General features: G+C 42.4%; 1 protein-coding gene across 1 annotated transcript; it reads left to right on the top strand.

The window, feature by feature from the left end:
* Nucleotides 1-4: 4 nt before the first annotated feature.
* smc1a (structural maintenance of chromosomes 1A) lies at nucleotides 5-17,849 on the top strand. Its single transcript, XM_061774874.1, has 26 exons — nucleotides 5-415; nucleotides 3,354-3,542; nucleotides 4,242-4,354; nucleotides 4,540-4,743; nucleotides 5,782-6,020; nucleotides 6,103-6,361; nucleotides 6,593-6,733; nucleotides 6,813-6,895; nucleotides 6,982-7,081; nucleotides 7,163-7,270; nucleotides 7,361-7,546; nucleotides 8,455-8,634; nucleotides 8,904-9,050; nucleotides 11,160-11,297; nucleotides 11,364-11,480; nucleotides 11,561-11,667; nucleotides 12,279-12,420; nucleotides 12,503-12,648; nucleotides 12,731-12,884; nucleotides 12,967-13,074; nucleotides 14,597-14,753; nucleotides 14,833-14,987; nucleotides 15,852-16,003; nucleotides 16,089-16,158; nucleotides 16,237-16,347; nucleotides 17,146-17,849. Exons 1-26 carry the CDS (start codon nucleotides 307-309, stop codon nucleotides 17,221-17,223), a joined length of 3,693 nt encoding a protein of 1,230 aa, XP_061630858.1. The 5' UTR covers nucleotides 5-306; the 3' UTR covers nucleotides 17,224-17,849.
* Nucleotides 17,850-18,288: the final 439 nt, after the last annotated feature.

Raw genomic sequence — 18,288 nt, 5'->3', positions numbered from 1 at the left:
CTCTAACTCTTCCTTCCGGTTGGATTGTAAGATGGCGCATTGTTGTCACTGCTGCATCGTGTCGAGTAGTTGACATTAAGACTGAATTGCAATGATTACCGGCTAGATGCATACCCCAGTGTGATGGTCGTATCGTCGGGCATCAAACTGAGCAGGGAGGTTTATTTGTTTGCGCCGCATGCTTTAGTTTTGAGCGCTCGTGCAGTAGACATCGCTTGTTAGCATCAGCTATCATTAGCCTGTCGCCTGTTATTTGATAATATATTTTTTTTTTTACGAACTTGCGACTGCTGAACTACAACTACAATGGGTTATCTGAAACTCATCGAGATCGAAAACTTCAAGTCATACAAAGGACGGCAAATCATTGGACCCTTTCATAAATTCACGGCGATCATCGGCCCCAATGGATCAGGTATGTTTGCTAATACAAAGTGCTGCTGCTAGCGATGCTTCCAAAGCAGAACTACAACAAATGCATCGAGTTGATGGCTTTTTTCTGATAATCATATTCTGCATCAGTCGTCAGCATGCCTTGGTTGTGTCCCGCATACTTGTGCACAACGTAGGGACAACACTGTTTTTCGTTTGTAGGTAGGTATTTGTGTAACATAAAAAAACAACAACATTATCAGACAGATCTTTTAAAGACTGGTCCAGCAATATAAGTATCATTTTCCTTAGGTTAATATTTAGAAAGTTTTGTATCTTTAAAACCGTTAGAAATGCACCAATTCCTGGTCAACCGTTTTTGTTGACTGAGAGCTTTGGACGGCATCCAGGAAAGGAACTTGGAGGGACGAATGGTGGTTGACTTTGCAAAAAGGATGCAAATGGCTGTAGTGAACACTTTTTTCCAGAAGAGGCAGGAACATAGGGTGACCTACAAGAGTGGAGGTAGAAGAACCCAGGTGGATTACATCTTGTGCAGACGATGTAATCTGAAGGAGGTTACCGACTGTAGGGGAGAGTGTGGCTAGACAGCATAGGATGGTGGTGTGTAAGATGACTCTGGTGGTGGGGAGGAAGATTAGGAAGACAAAGGCAGAGCAGAGAACCATAGTAGAGGTGGCTGTGGAGTTTTTGACCAGCTTGCTCAGTAGAATTCTGGCGCGTGAGAAGATGCCTAAGGAATGGAGGAAAACTGTGCTGGTGCCCATTTTTAAGAACAAGGGTGATGTGCGGAGCTGTGGGAACTATAGAGGAATAAAGTTGATGAGCCACACAATGAAGTTATGGGAACGAGTAGTGGAGGCTAGACTCAGGACAGTGAGTATTTGCGAACAACAGTATGGTTTCATGCCTAAAAAGAGTACCACAGATGCATTATTTGCCTTGAGGATGTTGATGGAAAAGTACAGAGAAGGTCAGAAGGAGCTACATTGTGTCTTTGTAGATCTAGAGAAAGCCTATGACAGAGTACCAGGAGACGAACTGTGGTACTGCATGCGTACGTCTGGAGTGGGAGAGAAGTATGTTAGGACATGTACGAGGGCAGCAGAACAGTGGTGAGGTGTGACAGATGAATTTAGGGTGGAGGTGGGAGTACATCAGGGATCAGCCCTGAGCCCCTTCCTGTTTGCGGTGGTGATGGATAGGCTGACAGATGAGCTTAGACTGGAATCCCCGTGGACCATGATGTTTGCAGATGACATTGTGATCTGCAGTGAAAGCAGGGAGCAGGTGGAGGAAGAGTTAGAAAGATGGAGGCATGCACTGGAAAACAGAGGAATGAAAATTAGCCGAAGTAAGACAGAATATATCTGCATGAATGAGAGGGGTGGTGGGGGAAGAGTGAGGCTACCGGGAGAAGAGATAGCAAGGGTGGAGGACTTTAAATACTTAGGGTCAACCGTCCAGACCAATGGTGAGTGTGGTCAGGAAGTGAAGAAACTGGTCCAAGCAGGTTGAAACGGGTGGAGGAAGGTGTCAGGTGTGTTATGTGATAGAAGAGTCTCTGCTAGGATGAAGGGCAAAGTTTATAAAACAGTGGTGAGGCCAGCCATGATGTACGGATTAGAGACCGTGGCAGTGAAGAGACAACAGGAAGCAGAGCTGGAGGTGGCGGAAATGAAGATGTTCGCTCTCGGAGTGACCAAGTTGGATAAAATTAGAAATTAGCTCATCAGAGGGACAGCCAAGGTTCGATGTTTTGGAGACAAAGTTAGAGAGAGCAGACTTCGATGGTTTGGACACATCCAGAGGAGAAATATTGAGTATATTGGTAGAAGGATGATGAGGATGGAGCTGCCAGGCAAGAGAGCTAGAGGAAGAACAAATAGAAGGTTGATGGATGTCTTGAGGGCAGTTGGCGTTCGAGAGGAGAATGCAGGAGATAGGCTTACATGGAAAAGGATGACGCGCTGTGGCCACCCCTAAAGGGACAAGCCGAAAGGAAAAGAAGAAGAGCTTTAGACTTTCTTAATCTGTATCCTATTTTCAAAAGGCTGTTATCAACATAGCAACAAACACTACAAAAAACATTATAATGATAAACGGAATAACTTAAGCTAATTATAGAAAACCAAGGGCCCAGGTTTGCAAAATAAGGGTCAAGAGCCGAACAGAGTTTACAGGTAGTGGTCAGGTGGGTTTTAACTTTTAACAAATATGCATTGAAAAAAACCAAATTAAGAGCCGAGAATGAACAAACAGTCCATACGTTGTTAAAATACATAGGAAGGAATAAATATAGCACAGTTAAGAGGCATTTCTAATTGATAAAATTCATGAAATTAACTTTTTCAGTGATGGAAAATAGGCGGGACAGAGTAACATTAAAAGGGACCTATGCAGCAACAGCTCCCAAAAATGTGTGTGAAATGACAAATTTACGTCGCATGTGGAATAAACATAAAAAAATATAGAATATAGTTTATTATTTGGATTTGAAAACTTATCTTGCTCACTTAAAAGTTTTTTGGGGGGGGGCGGGGGTTGTGAACTATAAATTCAGGAAATATTGTATTGTATTTAGTATTGTAACGTGTAACTGATCTCTAGAAAAATTTCAAAGTCCCGATTATAACTAAGACACGTGTTCTACTTCGTAAGTAGTGATGTATAGTTTTAAGCCGGTGAATAACACAAACTCGGTGAAACACGGAAAACAGCGGATCCATCGCGACGCAAAATGCACGATCAAGAGTTGAGGGACCAATTCCGACAGCCAGCCAGCGGTCGATACACGCATAACTATTATTTTTCTTTTTCTTTTTTTTTAGAATGTACATCCGTGCAGGTGTCCACATTGGTGTAAACATTGTGTTTTATCTGCTACATAAATAAAACCACATTAAAAGTGCCGTTTATCTTTGATTTGTTTTGAATAAACAGTCAAAATGCTTCTGCAGGAAAGTCGAATCTTATGGACGCCATCAGCTTTGTGTTGGCAGAGAAGACCAGTAACTTGCGTGTGAAGACACTGAAGGATCTAATCCATGGGGCGCCTGTTGGGAAACCGGCTGCCAACAGAGCTTTTGTCAGTATGGTCTACCAGGAGGATGACGGCGAGGAACGCTCCTTCACCAGGATGATCATTGGTATGAACATCCTTTGAAAGTCCTTCAGGAGCAGGTAGAGTCCCCTCCAAAAGTATTGGAACAGCAGGCTCAATTCCTCTGTTTTTGTTGTATACTGAAGACATTTGGGTTTCAGATCAAAAGAGAAACGAATACGAGACAAAAGGTTCAGAATTTCATGGTATTTACATCTAGATGTGTTAAACAACTCAGGACAGTGCGCCTTTTGTTTGAAGCCACCCACTTTTCAAGTGAGAAAAGTATTGGAACAGACATTGTTTAACTTAAATTGAATAACATGGTGGGGAGTGGTTAGCACATATGCCTCACAGTTCTGAGGACCTGGGTTCACATCCAGCCTCGAGTGGGTGGCTGCAAACAAAAGGTGCTCTGTCCTGAGTTGTTTAACACATCTAGATGTAAATACCATGAAATAAAAGCTGAAATCCTGAACTTTTTGTCTCATGTCTCAAAAGGATTGCCATCTCTTGATCTGAAACACAAATGTCTTCAGTATACAACAAAAACAAAGGCATTGACCTTGTCGTTCCAATTCTTTTGGGGAGGACTGTATATTTGTGTGACGTACATTAACTCTTTTAAGTGGCCACACTTTGTACTGGTATGCAGTTTTGTCTGATACTTTTCTTGAGCAAGTTGACACATATTTGCAGCCATCTTGTCTTCTGATCCTTATTCTCCTGACAAATTATGTTCCAGGTTCTTCCTCTGAATACCGCATCAACAACAAAGTGGTGGGCCTGCCGGATTACAGCGAGCAGCTGGAAAAACTTGGTATTCTCATCAAGGCTCGGAACTTCTTGGTTTTCCAGGTGAGCCGGAGCATCTATCGGAACTGTGTTCGACTTTTTCCAATGGCTCGAATACCATCAAATTTATGGATTGTCAGTGAATTGTATAAAATGCTTTTTGGGGAAAATATGAATTTAACAAGCGGTGTCATTCAAATTTAATGCATCATGTGCTTTTAAGCTTATTCTTGTCATTGTTACTCTAGGGGGCCGTGGAGTCTATTGCCATGAAGAACCCAAAGGAGCGCACAGCTCTGTTCGAGGAGATCTCACGCTCGGGGGAGCTGGCCCAGGAGTATGATCGGAGGAAGAAGGAGATGGTGAAAGCAGAGGAGGACACGCAGTTCAACTACCATCGCAAGAAGAACATAGCAGCCGAGCGCAAAGAGGCCAAGCAGGAGAAAGAGGAGGTAAGGCTTTCGGATATAACCGACATTTGTGCAGAACATTTATATAATGTTTGTTTATTTGTGCCCTGCTTGTATTTAGGCATCTGGGTTTTAAAGTCCGATTCTGGCAGAAGAACGGTTTTGATGCAAGTATTTACAGCAGTTCGAATGACAGCATTTCCCATTGAGAGATATTTGGAATAATTAGTTTTAGATGTCCATAAAACCTTTAACAACTGTCTTGGCACCGTTTTAAGTCATATTTACCATTTTTAATTGTCACTCAAACAAGGTCCGACGTTAACTCTGGCCAGGCGCCAAATGTGACTAAATAATGCGTTTGGCGAGTGAATCTCAGGGCACTACTCTCCATGCGGTGAGTCAATGTTTGTACACAAACATACATGTGGCAATCATAGTGCAGTGGCGCATGTCCTGGAGCCAGTAATATTGGAGCAGGCCTCTCCCTAACATGACGGTTTGAAGTGATCGGCACAGAGTTTGGAATGCTTGCTAGGCACGGTCACGTATTCCTTCTTCACTTGGAAAGCCAAAACTACAAGCTCTTGCCCATGCCTGAAGCATTTGTACAACCAAATGCCACACAATAAACCATCGTGACATTGTTAAATCATACGACAACAAATACACAAGGACGGGAACAGCAGCATGGAACAATAGCAGACAACACCGAATGAACAGGATGTTTGGCTTGTGTGACGTCACAGCGCCGGAAAGAGACGAAGACCGGAAGTCGCGGGATACAAAAAGCAGAAGGCACGTTCTGCATCATATTTATCGATTTAACTGCTGTATATCTGCTATATAATCACTTTGAAATGGCAGATGTGGTTTGTAAAGGGGTTCTAGAGTTATCAAGACAATTTTTAAAATCTTTGTCCTCTGACCTTTAAACATTGTTTTAACTTTAATGTTGAATGAGGGATAACAAATCCTCACGAAGTTCACGTAATTCTTTTTTTTTTTCACTTCACTTTTTTTTTAAGTCACTTTGAAATTACCTGCCACTTTTGTGTCCACCATCCGTCTTTCATCTAGGCTGAGCGCTACCAGCGACTGAAGGATGAAGTGGCGAGGGCCAGCGTCCAGTTGCAGCTCTTCAAGCTCTACCACAACGAGACGGAGATCGAAAAGCTGAACAAAGAGCTGGGTCAGCGCAACAAGGAGATCGACAAGGACCGTAAAAGGATGGACCACGTGGAGGAGGAGCTGAAAGACAAGAAAAAGGAACTCGGGAGGCTGATGAGGGAGCAACAGACAATTGAGAAAGAGATCAAGTGAGTTACGATGCTGTTCCTGCTTCAATGTAGGTTTCTTTTTTGGCTTTCATCCTACTAATCGCGCTACATCTGCTCGCAGAGAGAAGGACTCAGAGCTGAACCAAAAACGGCCGCAGTACATCAAGGCCAAAGAGAACACCTCGCACAAGATTAAGAAGCTTGAGGCGGCCCGGAAATCGTTGCAAAACGCCCAGAAGATGTACAAGAAGCGCAAGGCGGACATGGATGAGCTTGACAAGGAGATGAAAGCGGTGGAGCTCACCAAGCAAGAGTTTGAGGAGCGCATGGAGGAGGAAGCACAGAGCCAGGGCCAGGACCTTACCCTGGAGGAGAACCAGGTACCATAAACTTGAGTGTTGCATGCAGTGTATTCACATTGCAGTAAAGCATTGTTTCCCCACATTTATTGGGCCAAGGCATGTTTTCTACATTAGACGAATGTAACGGAACACCACCAAACGGAAATGTTACAAAAAGTGTATACAGTATACTGAAATAATGAAGGTATTGAAACTTTTTTCAGATCTAATGCAAAAGACTTTAAATAGCCACGCGCATTTCACTTGTAGGTCAAGCAGTACCATCGACTGAAAGAGGAGGCCAGTAAACGTGCAGCCACACTGGCTCAGGAGCTGGAGAAGTTCAACCGGGACCAGAAAGCTGATCAGGACCGCCTTGACTTGGAGGAGAGGAAGAAAGTGGAGACAGAGGTATTAAAGACATTGATGGCGCATGTGCAAGATTTGAATGCATGAAATTATAAGTGGTCTTTTTGTTCTTTCCTTGCAGGCCAAAATCAAACAGAAGATTCGCGAGATTGAGGAGAACCAGAAACGCATAGAGAAGTTGGAGGATTACATCACCACTAGCAGGTCTGCTACGCTGCACTGTAAAATGCTCTTTAATTTAAATAGCGATGCCTCATTCATTCACTCTTGTTTCCCCTGTGACTATGCAGGCAGTCTCTGGATGAGCAGAAACGCATGGAGGAGGAACTGACAGAGGAGGTGGAAATGGCCAAGAGGAGGATCGATGAGATCAACATGGAGCTGAACCAGGTAGATACAGTACTTTATACACACACACACACACTGTCACACAACATTGCATGTTCAGAATGTTGTTGTTTTTTCACCAAGGTCATGGAGCAGCTTGGCGACGCCAGGATCGACAGGCAGGAGAACAGTCGACAGCAACGTAAGGCTGAGATCATGGAGAGCATCAAACGACTTTACCCTGGCTCTGTGGTGAGGCATCACCTTCAAAGTTAAGTTGCTCCTGTAAGCATATGTTACACGACTAAAGTTGAAGACGTGGCATTGTTGTTCTTTCTGCAGTATGGCCGTTTGATTGATTTGTGCCAACCCACTCAGAAGAAATATCAGATTGCTGTGACCAAAGTGTTGGGTAAGAACATGGATGCCATCATTGTTGATTCTGAGAAGACAGGCAGAGATTGTATCCAGTACATCAAGGAGCAGAGAGGAGAGCCTGAGACCTTTCTGCCTCTCGACTACCTGGAGGTGAATGGCACACTCCTCCGTGATTGCAAATCAATGGAATCGGTTTGTGCGTTGTGTTTATGACCAATAAGGCGATGATAACATTGTATTTTCCCTCTTGGGCACTAATAAAGGATTAGAAGAATTACCCCCAAAAATTTAGGTACAGCAATATCGAGCACCTCAAAATAGTAGTCAAATATCGCTTTACTTACTTGACCTTGCTTATTTACTGCGGTATAAGAGATTTGAGATTTACGATGACTAAAAATGAGTACGTATAAATCTTCATCACCAAATGTAAGCAGATGCAAGACTATATCGTCGCCGTCGGAAACCCTGCCTATCCAAATAAGCTCAATTTAAATATTTTTTAACAAATCTATAGTATTGGTCTTCACCCACGTCCTCTGTTATCTTTGCGCATTATTAACCAGTTTAAAATTTTGAAAATAGCTTGAGAAGATATCTATTAACTCTCTTGCCAAACTTCCTCACGCCACGGAAGCTGTGTGGCATTCTGTCACCTAAAGATTGAAAGTTGGGATGTTTTTTATAGACAATAACAAGTAAAAATAGTTAAGTTAAATACATTTGAGTAAGCCTGTTTTGTTAAAAATGGATAACTGTCATGCTTTGGTGCAGAAGCAACTGATATTTCTGCCTATTACACTGCTTAGTCAGTTTGTTATTTGATTTAATGCATGACTCATACCTGTTAGAACTTTGAAAAAGAGATGGGGAAGATGATGTAATGGTTGTTTGCTTTTGTGAAGTATTAGATTCTTTTTGTCTGGTCAGGGGTTATTGTGAGCGCAGACTGTGTGGCATTGTTACAGAAGTGTGTGCGTTTGTTTTATCCCTAGGGAATATATCAAAAGGTCATTTTTACTTTTATTTTTGCTGTGTGTTGTCTTGTCTAATTACAGGTGAAGCCAACTGATGAGAAACTTCGAGAGCTGCGAGGAGCCAAGCTGGTGATTGACGTGATCCGCTATGAGCCTCCTCACATCAAGAAAGCGCTGCAGTATGCATGTGGCAATGCTCTGGTGTGTGATAATGTGGAGGATGCCAGGAGGATTGCTTTTGGAGGCCCGTACAGGCACAAGGTACGATCCACATTATATGACTGTTTTCCACTTTGCCGCCACTCAACATTAGATACACCTGGACATTATGAGGGCATCCAATACAAAACTGGTTAAAACAAATTGTACCTTGTACTGTACAACCTTTGCCGGTGTTCCAACTTCAAGCACGTTTATTGTTGTGGTTGTACGTAATGTTGTGGCCACCTTGTGAAGACCACTCTTTCTGGTAAGAAATGTGTAGCTGATGTGCGTTTCTTCTCAACCTCTGTTTGTCCATGCACATCCAGACTGTTGCCCTGGATGGAACCCTTTTCCAGAAATCTGGAGTCATCTCGGGAGGAGCCAGCGACCTGAAAGCCAAGGCCAGACGCTGGGATGAGAAAGCGGTGGATAAGCTCAAAGAGAAGAAGGAGAAACTTACTGACGAGCTCAAGGTTATTTCAGTGGTTCCCTTGTCACTACAGGGGTTTCCCTAGCTCAAATTGAGGCAGGGGTGGTATCATTCTGACCATTCACACACGTGGTTGCTGCTCAAAACCTTTTCTGTTCAGTATTTACATGAATCTTATTGTTCTTTGATCTTTGTTTTTCTTAAAATATGTTACATTTAAATACAAATACAGGAATCTTTGTTTGATAGTAATAAAATTTGGCTCAATGTGGCCCAGTTAAATGGTAGTTGAACAATGTTTTGAGCCATTTCATTGTCACTTTTCACAGCCAAAGGCAGAATATTTACTGTAATTTCTCGTGTATAATGCAGACCCATGTATAATACGCACCCCCAAAATTTACCTCAAAATTCTGGAAAACCCTTCTAGTTATGTATAATGCATTTTTACAATGCATGATTTTGGTTCTACCTATATGATCCAAACTAAACTACACCGATCTGATCGGTTTGATCGGTATCGGCCGATAATTAGCATTTTATGCTGATCGCCTTTGTCATAATTCGGCGATCATTGATCGGCTCCGCAAAAGACATTTACTCCGCGTCGCCATTGTGTTCAGTATATTTGAATCCAAAAGGTAGTTTATTTTTAGCCTTGTCGCGTGTCTTTTGACATAGTACTGTAAATATCTGACAACCAATCAAGTTATTTAAAAAAAACTTTGGCGGTGTGGGACAGACAACCCGTAATGCATGGATCAGAATACAAGACAAATTTGTCAGACGACTGCAATAAAACCTTGTATTCGATCACTCGGCTTCATCTTGGCAGCTCAAAGGCGACCAGATACACTCGTTACCATGGTGACGACAACAATAATGGTTCCGCCGTGTGTTTATAAGAACACAATGGGGAAAATGTGTGTTGGTGGTCACAGGTGCTCGGGAGAGGACGTTCGTTTAAGGCTTGCTTCGAGGTATGTTCCCGTAGTTTAAATACGACACGGCTCGCAAGCAGGCAACAAAACTTTATGTAGCCTAACAAGCTAGTGCTAGCACTAACGGTTGTAAGTGAACAGGCAGACGTTCTGTCGAAATGTGCTCTAAAATTTTGGTGTGTGTGAAGTAATTGAATTAGAATAAAGTAATTTAATTACAGTAAGTTAACATCCATTATTCCTGTCATGTTCTAATGTTGGTTTGACCTGGCTGATTAGAATACATGATCGGAATAGATCAGAATACAATTTCCAATGTTTATGGACCCATGGCACATATTTTACAATTGAAAAATCTCACGGCACACCACCAAACAAAAATGTCACAAAAAGTGGATGCATTAATTACTGTATGTACTACCGTATGAGCACAACTGTACCTATATGCAGTGATACGTACCCCTGTCATATTGAAATGAAAGTGTGGGCTACACCTTTTTTATAACCTCTAGGTGCCGGTGGCATATCAGAATGAAAGTGTACGCGTTTCTCATAACCTCTCGATGGCGGTGGCATTTTGAAATGAAAGTATACAGCTTTCTCATAACCTCTAGATGGCGGCATACATTTATAAAACGTTTTTTTCCCCATTTTCCACTATTGACTTTTGACCATTTTTTGGGGTAAAAATGCACATTATACATGAGAAGCTACAACAAGCTTCCTCTTTTTCACTTGAGCAAATGTTCACTTGCACTTAAAAACACAAAGAAAAAGAACCATTAGTTTTTTTGCACCTAGAATAAAGTCTTTTTATGCACTACCTTCTTTCATGAATTTTTTTCTATTGTTGACTAAGCGATAGTTATCGTCTCATGACGTTATAAGTTATCCAGTCTAGTTTGTGGGTGACTGTCTCACAACAAGCAGCACGTGACTGCTGCGTCGAGTCACATTGCATCAGGCATGTGTTACAAAGCATGCCTTTCTTAGTATGTCTAAGCCAAATTCATTTGTTCTGCCACCCAGTGACACCCAACTTGGTCATCAAACAGTAACAGTACATGCCATCAGTACCATGATGTCAGAGGTTTTAGAGTCCTCCCAAAAATATGAGGCGGGCCCCTACAAATGTCATACACAGAAAAAACCCTACTTTCAAATTATTTGGATGACACTAATCCATGTCTTATCAATGCTGTGCTTTGTAGGAGCAAATGAAGGCCAAGAGGAAAGAGGCGGAGCTGCGTCAGGTCCAGTCACAGGCACACGGCCTGCAGATGAGACTTAAGTATTCCCAGAGTGACCTGGAGCAGACCAAAACCCGCCACCTCTCCCTCAACATGCAGGTACGGCTTGTTTTAGGCTCCCTTTGCCTCCTCTTCTGCCTCCTAAACACATTTTGTGCCCTGCAGGAGAAGTCTAAGTTGGAAAGCGAACTAGCAAACTTTGGCCCTCGCATCAACGACATCAAGAGGATCATACAGTCGCGCGAGCGCGAAATCACAGATCTCAGGGACCGCATGAACTTGGTGAGTCCGAAGCAATAAAGATTCTGTCTGTGTTATTTAAACGTGCCGGAGGCGGTAACATTTCCCAATGCTTTTTTCAGGTGGAGGATGAGGTGTTTGTAGAGTTCTGCGAGGAGATTGGTGTCAGAAACATCAGAGAGTTTGAGGAGGAGAAGGTGAAGAGACAGAATGAGATCGCCAAGAAGCGGTGAGTTAATGCAGTGTGCCTTGAGATATGAGTATACCTTGTTCCGTGACCACGGTCGCAACTCAAAACACTCTTTATCTTTCCCCATTGAAATGAGTGTAAATGCCATTCATTTGTTCCAGCCTCCTTAAGAATTTTTTTTGGTAACTTTTTTTAAAGGAAAAATTGCACTCTATAATTTCGTTCAGTACAAAAACAAGCCGTAATGGCATAATTAAATATAATGTAAAGATTAAACCATGTTGATCTCTTTTACTTCATTTCACTGGACATTGTGGTGCTCCTTCTGGTGTGTGTGCCTTGTCCACCAGGGGGCAGTATAATACAGAATTGAGGCAGACATGAAGTTTCATAACTCAGTCAGCTGCAGTGATGTCGGCCTTCGCAGAGTATAAAGAATATATGCCTGTGATCGCTGTTATATTGTCTGTCTACGTTTTTTGCTCGCAAGTCAGAATAAAACAATTGGCTGAACGACGGCTTGTATGTTAAAAAACTCTTTAAGTCGGGGCACTCCTATTTCAAGGCACCACTGCACATCTGTTTTTTTTTTCCTTCTAAATATCAGTAAAATGCAGTAAGGACTAATCTCGGATGAAATTTTGTTTCAGTCTTGAGTTTGAGACCCAGAAGACCCGCCTGGGAATCCAGGTGGACTATGAGAAAAACCAACTGAAGGAGGACCAGGAGAAGGTCATGATGTGGGAGCAGACCGTCAAGAAGGACGAGGCTGAAATTGAAAGACTTAAGAAGGTACGGACGTGAAGATCATTTAATTTTTCCGTTTTACTTTCCTCGCTCACATTTGTCCTATTCCATCTTCTTTTTCTGTCAGGAGGAACACAGGCACATGAAGATCATTGACGAGACAATGGCTCAGCTGCAAGACCTGAAGAACCAACATCTCACCAAGAAATCTGAAGTCAACGATAAGAACCACGAGATGGAGGAGATCCGCAAGAAATTGGGAGGCGCCAACAAGTGAGCTGCTGCGATGATCCTAGTTAGAACTTTTCCTTTGAGGAAGGTGTGTGCTCCAAGGGGTTTTGTCGGTGCTTCCCAGGGAGTTAACGCAACTCCAGAAGGAGGTCACGGCCATCGAGACCAAACTGGAGCAGAAGCGCAGCGACCGTCATAACCTGCTGCAGGCCTGCAAAATGCAGGACATCAGGTTGCCTCTTCGCTCGGGAACGATGGATGACATTAGTCAGGGGGAGGTGAGGAACAGCGTTGTGGCACGGATGCCAATTTCTGGGGACAAACTGGAAAACTGCAGCCTCCTCTCTTTTGTCCGTTCAGGGGAGCTCTCAGACTGATGAATCGAGCAGCCAGAGGACGTCCAGTAGCGTTTTGGCTAAAGAGGCGCTCATCGAGATCGACTACAGCAACCTGTCAGACGAGCTGAAGGTAAGAAAAGAAGCGAATAATTTGCGTCTCACGCACGCAGGGTCCTACTTGACCTCGTTTTAAAGTTCCACATGTGCTCCATCGTTTTGAAAATGGGAATGGGCATTTGAATGGTTCCTTAAATGTCATTCTTATGGTTTGAAGCGGGTAGTACGGTGAATTGGTGGTTAGCACGTCTGCTTTGCATTTGAGAGCCTCCCGGTTCGAATCTTATCTCAGGCCTGTCCATGTGGCGTCAACATGCTTATGTGAATGTTGTATGTGAATTGGCTGTATCTGTAACCCGTGATTGGCTGGCGACCAGTCCAGGGCGTAGTCTACCCGTCTCTTGCGCAAAGTAGGCCGGGATAGGCTCCTGCTCACCTGTGACCCACATGGGGACAAGTGGTATAGAAAATGGACGCCTATATTTGATGTGTAAAATGCTTTATTTGATAACAATGAGAATGCTTTATTTGACAATAATTCTGACTGAAGAGTTTAATTGTTACACAGGCAAATCTATTTTCTGATCTGTTTCCCTTTTAATACAAATTGTCAAATAATTTTAATAAGTATGTATTTGTACTAGGGCTGCACAATTAATGGAATTTTAATCATGATCGCGATTTTGGATGCCACGAAAAACGATCACCGATCCGATCACAAGATGGAGCAATATGTCTATTTACATGACTCGTTTATTTATTATATATAGTTGTATACTGTATCCATCCATTTTCTGTACAGCTTATCCTCACAAGGGTTGCGGGCGTGCTGGAGCCCGTCCCATTTCAAATTATTCTCTTGCGTTTTAGACAAAAGTTGACAAAAACACCAATGACCTCGGGGGCATTCAAGGATTGGTTAAAATTTTGTTAAGGGCGGGCACCGTGCTCCATGGCCAACTTCCAAATAAAAGCCTAAAATGGCATTGATGTCCAATGTAGTAACATCTAAGGCTTTTATTTTGAAGTTGGCGCTCTCAGCACTTTGGCGGAGAGGCGGCGTGTCATGGTAAGACATGATTAACAATCGTTGTAGCGGTTGACTTGACTTGTAACGTTTTGGCTGGCCTGACCGCAGCAGTCCAAAAATGCCAGAAGTAAATAGAGAGGGAAATCACAACTGTTGAGTTCTTCGCAGTTTGCGGCCGTGCACGAATGACCAATGGTCAAGCGGATCAACGGAGAAGTGCCCGTCCTTGACAAGTCACTATATTGATGATGGGGATTTTCAATGAGAAGGCGGTGCTTACAACTTAAGGTTATTACCTTGTATACATAAACTGTATTTGTTTCCATTAAGTTGCAATTCATGATTGCTCTTTGTAATAGCATATTTATTCAATTAGCCCTCGGTAAAGTCGAATTTGTTTGGGGTACATTTATTTTGTATCATTATGTATCATTTATTCTTATTTAAATAATTATTTTTGCACTGCATTCCATTCATATACGATGAAGTAAGGCTCTATTACATATTGTTTGTTGAAAAATAGAAGAGTTTTGCCCATGAAAAAATGAATCTCCGTTTCCTGCAGGATGCCTTGTCAGAGGACGAGATCAAGGCGGAGACGAACACGCTACAGCAGCGTCTGAACGAGCAGCAGAGCATCCTGCAGAGGATCAGTGCCCCCAACATGAAGGCCATGGAGAAGCTAGAGAGCGTCAGGGATAAGTTCCAAGAGACCAGCGATGGTGAGCTGCCAGCGTAAAGGCGGACTTCTAACGCAGGGCAAGTGTTGATGAGTGACGATGGTCTTCTTTGTGCCCTTAGAGTTTGAGGCCGCTCGCAAGAGGGCCAAGAAGGCTAAACAGGCCTTTGAGCTGATCAAGAAGGAACGATTCGACCGCTTCAATACCTGCTTTGAGTCTGTGGCCACCAACATCGACAAGATCTACAAGGCGCTCTCGCGCAACAGCAGTGCCCAGGTAATTTGGATTCTCGTCTAGTAATAAAGGTACATATTAAAGATGTGCTGACAAATAGACACCAAATAAATTGGCTTTATCTACCAAATTAGGATCTAAAGTAATCACGGTCTGCTGCGGAATGTTCGGGATTTTTTTGTTTTGAAATATGTTTACAATTTTTTTAAAAACTGGACTAGTGTAACTCCCGTGATGAACTGGGGATCGCAGGAGTCATATATATTCTCAGCAGTTCCCGTGCAGAGCAGATTGTAATGAATGATATCTGCCATGACCAAACAAATTGTATGTAGTCTTTTACATTGACAGTGTTGTGTGATGTCGGATTTGTTCATGACGTAAAGTTGCGGTTCATTGATGTGATTTGCCATTCGGACACATGGTTCCTTAAAGTCATACTTGAGATTTATAATTTTTTTTAAATAATGTTTCTTAATTCTCAAATGTGATGTTCAAAGGCCTTAAAAATACCACGATGCAGTCACATTGTGTCAACCAGCTGAAGAAAAATATTTTGTTGTTGTTGTGGAGTAAGCAATTAGGCTGCTTGCCTAATATATGTTTCTACCTTGCAGTCATTGTCAATTGTTTATATAGAATCCGAAAAGACACTACATACCAGATTTTCTTTTATTTTTTAAGACAGTGGGGAAGTCTAATGAAGGCAAGGTCTTAAATTAGATTAGGAATGGCCTTAAAAAGTCTTCATCTTGGCCTCCTTAAACTAGCAGACATCCTGTAACAAGTCCGACTTTTTGGAACTTGTTTTGAAATTCCTACAAAACCCACCGCTTTCTGGAACACCAGATTTCAGTCCTCTCTTACGTTGGTCATGCCAGTCACAAGTGGGTGTTCCTTTTGTAGGCTTTCCTCGGCCCAGAAAATCCAGAGGAGCCCTACTTGGACGGCATCAACTATAACTGCGTGGCTCCTGGAAAGAGGTTCCGACCCATGGACAACCTGTCTGGAGGAGAGAAGACTGTTGCGGCCCTGGCTCTGCTCTTTGCTATTCACAGGTGAAACAAGCATGGGAGCCTTGACTTGTGAAAACCAGTATTCCTTAAAGGTGCGCATCACTAACTTTTCTCCCGCTCACCTCAGCTACAAACCCGCCCCCTTCTTCGTGCTTGACGAGATTGATGCTGCGCTTGACAACACAAACATTGGCAAGGTCTGTCCTTACGTCAATGATTGCTTTGTGATCATCATCATAATCATCATCACGATTTATCTTCTGTTCCCCTCATAGGTGGCCAATTATATCAAAGACCAGTCAGTGCAGAACTTCCAGGCAATCGTCATCTCCCTGAAGGAGGAGTTCTACACCAAAGCAGACTCGCTCATCGGGGTTTATCCGGAGGTACATAGCTTTCTTTTAGCAATGTGTCCTTTGGCATTCCAAGTGATGTAAATCTGTCAATATTCTCAAAGGAAATGATGTTGCTACAACCGCAATGTAGCGAGACCAGATACATTTTTGTTATACATAGTTGTTTCCCTCCCACACACACACACACACACACACCATGTTTAAAGCGATTAAAAGAACTTAAACTTGTTTAGAGCAGGGGTGTCAAACTCATTTTAGTCCGTGGGCCAGGAGTTACACCAGGAGTGAAAGTGGCATCCAGGCAGATTACCTGTGTAGTTTTCATACGTTGTGCAAGTCGGCTCACCTGATTATGATTCATATTTAAATAGCATATAAACATATGAATGGCTAGAAAGTCATGGGTATGGGTAGAAGACTTCCTAACTTTGGTGATGCGCGAGAGCATATTATACACAAGAAATGATGGTCATTATTAACTTTAACCCACTGCATCCTCTTCTTCTCGCTCTTAATTATGCTGCATCTCTATCAGTAGCGCCCGGTATGTTGTGGCACAACATAGTGCTACACTGAAAGCGAGCAAGTCCAAATTTGGATTTCCCGATCCCTTAGAAATCTCCAGTATAGCGGGCGCGGACGATGAGTCGCGATATTCGCGATAGAACACTGTGGGGTGCTCTTATTAATCAATGTCACACGATTAACATTTTCAACAATAAATAAATTGATAATCAACCCTATCCCAAATGGAAATACATTTTCATGGTGAATTCAAAAAAAAAAAGTTCCATGGCTAATCTTCCCTTCGTCCTTTCTCGCCCACAGCAAGGAGACTGTGTGATCAGCAAAGTGCTCACCTTTGACCTCGCCCAGTATCCTGACGCCAACCCGAATCCTGAGTAGTACGATCTTTCCCGTCACTGGAAAGTCTCCCCCCCCAAAAAATTTTCATTCCATCATTTTGTTCTGTATCCTATAGCTGAAGGTCTTGTATCTTTTAGGTCTCATGTTATTTCCGATCATTGGTTTAATAATTATGTATTGCTTGGATGCCAGGATTTTGTTTTATATAGCAGTTGATGGTTGTCCTGTATACAGTTACAGCCAGATTGTATGTACACAAATAACTACATAATTGTCCAATTGATCCCAGTTATTATTCATTAGTATCACTTGGACATGAGTAGAGAATAAAAGTGATGCTCAATTGTTTCATCCGCAGAATTCAGAAATTCTTTTATATCGCCTGAGGTGGAACGTCACGCGTCATCCTGTCCTAAACAAATGTTTTACGTTTTCATGTGCTGTTACATTATGAATATGCATTTGGAACCAAACAGTCATCACAAAAGGAATTTAAAAAAAAATTGTACTATTAATAACAGTGATGTGTTTATATTCCCGTAAACCATTTTCTGTATGTCCATTAAGCAAATGGAAAGCTCCATGCAAGTGAGACAATTTCCTCTCCAGTGTCTTTTATTGACTACTTTGCGTTCTCTGAATAAAAAATCAATTATTTAAAATCCTCTTGGACACATTCACTCTTACTTTGCAATTCAAACTTGTGCTGGGGTTGTCTTTTCTCAAAAGTTCACAGCAACTTCATATGAGCTCTTCAGAGTGCAGGACATTCCATTCCATAAGCGGAGCATAGCCTGCTAGTTAGGACTATTTAAAGAGGGTCTCACTTTACAAGGAGAAACTTCTGCAGGGGGCAGCAGCATCCAAGCAAGCTCACAGCCTCACCAATTCATTAGGTACATAAATAATACAGTAAGTATACCCTGTCAAAAATGTAGCTGGACCATGTGTTCCTTTCCATTCACAACAGTTACTCATCAGCCTTGCACATGTCACTTTTGCTCTGCTTGCCGGAGGAAAAAAAAACATTCACAGATAAATTTAACATACAGTACAAAGTTGGGGATTATTTATGCCCCCCTGCAATCATTAAAAACTATATTA

The sequence above is a fragment of the Phyllopteryx taeniolatus genome, chromosome 1 (genome assembly GCF_024500385.1).
Source record: "Phyllopteryx taeniolatus isolate TA_2022b chromosome 1, UOR_Ptae_1.2, whole genome shotgun sequence".
Lineage (NCBI taxonomy): Eukaryota > Metazoa > Chordata > Actinopteri > Syngnathiformes > Syngnathidae > Phyllopteryx > Phyllopteryx taeniolatus.
The sequence above is the reverse complement of the archived record's forward strand: the minus strand, read 5'-3'. Positions and strand labels throughout refer to the sequence as shown.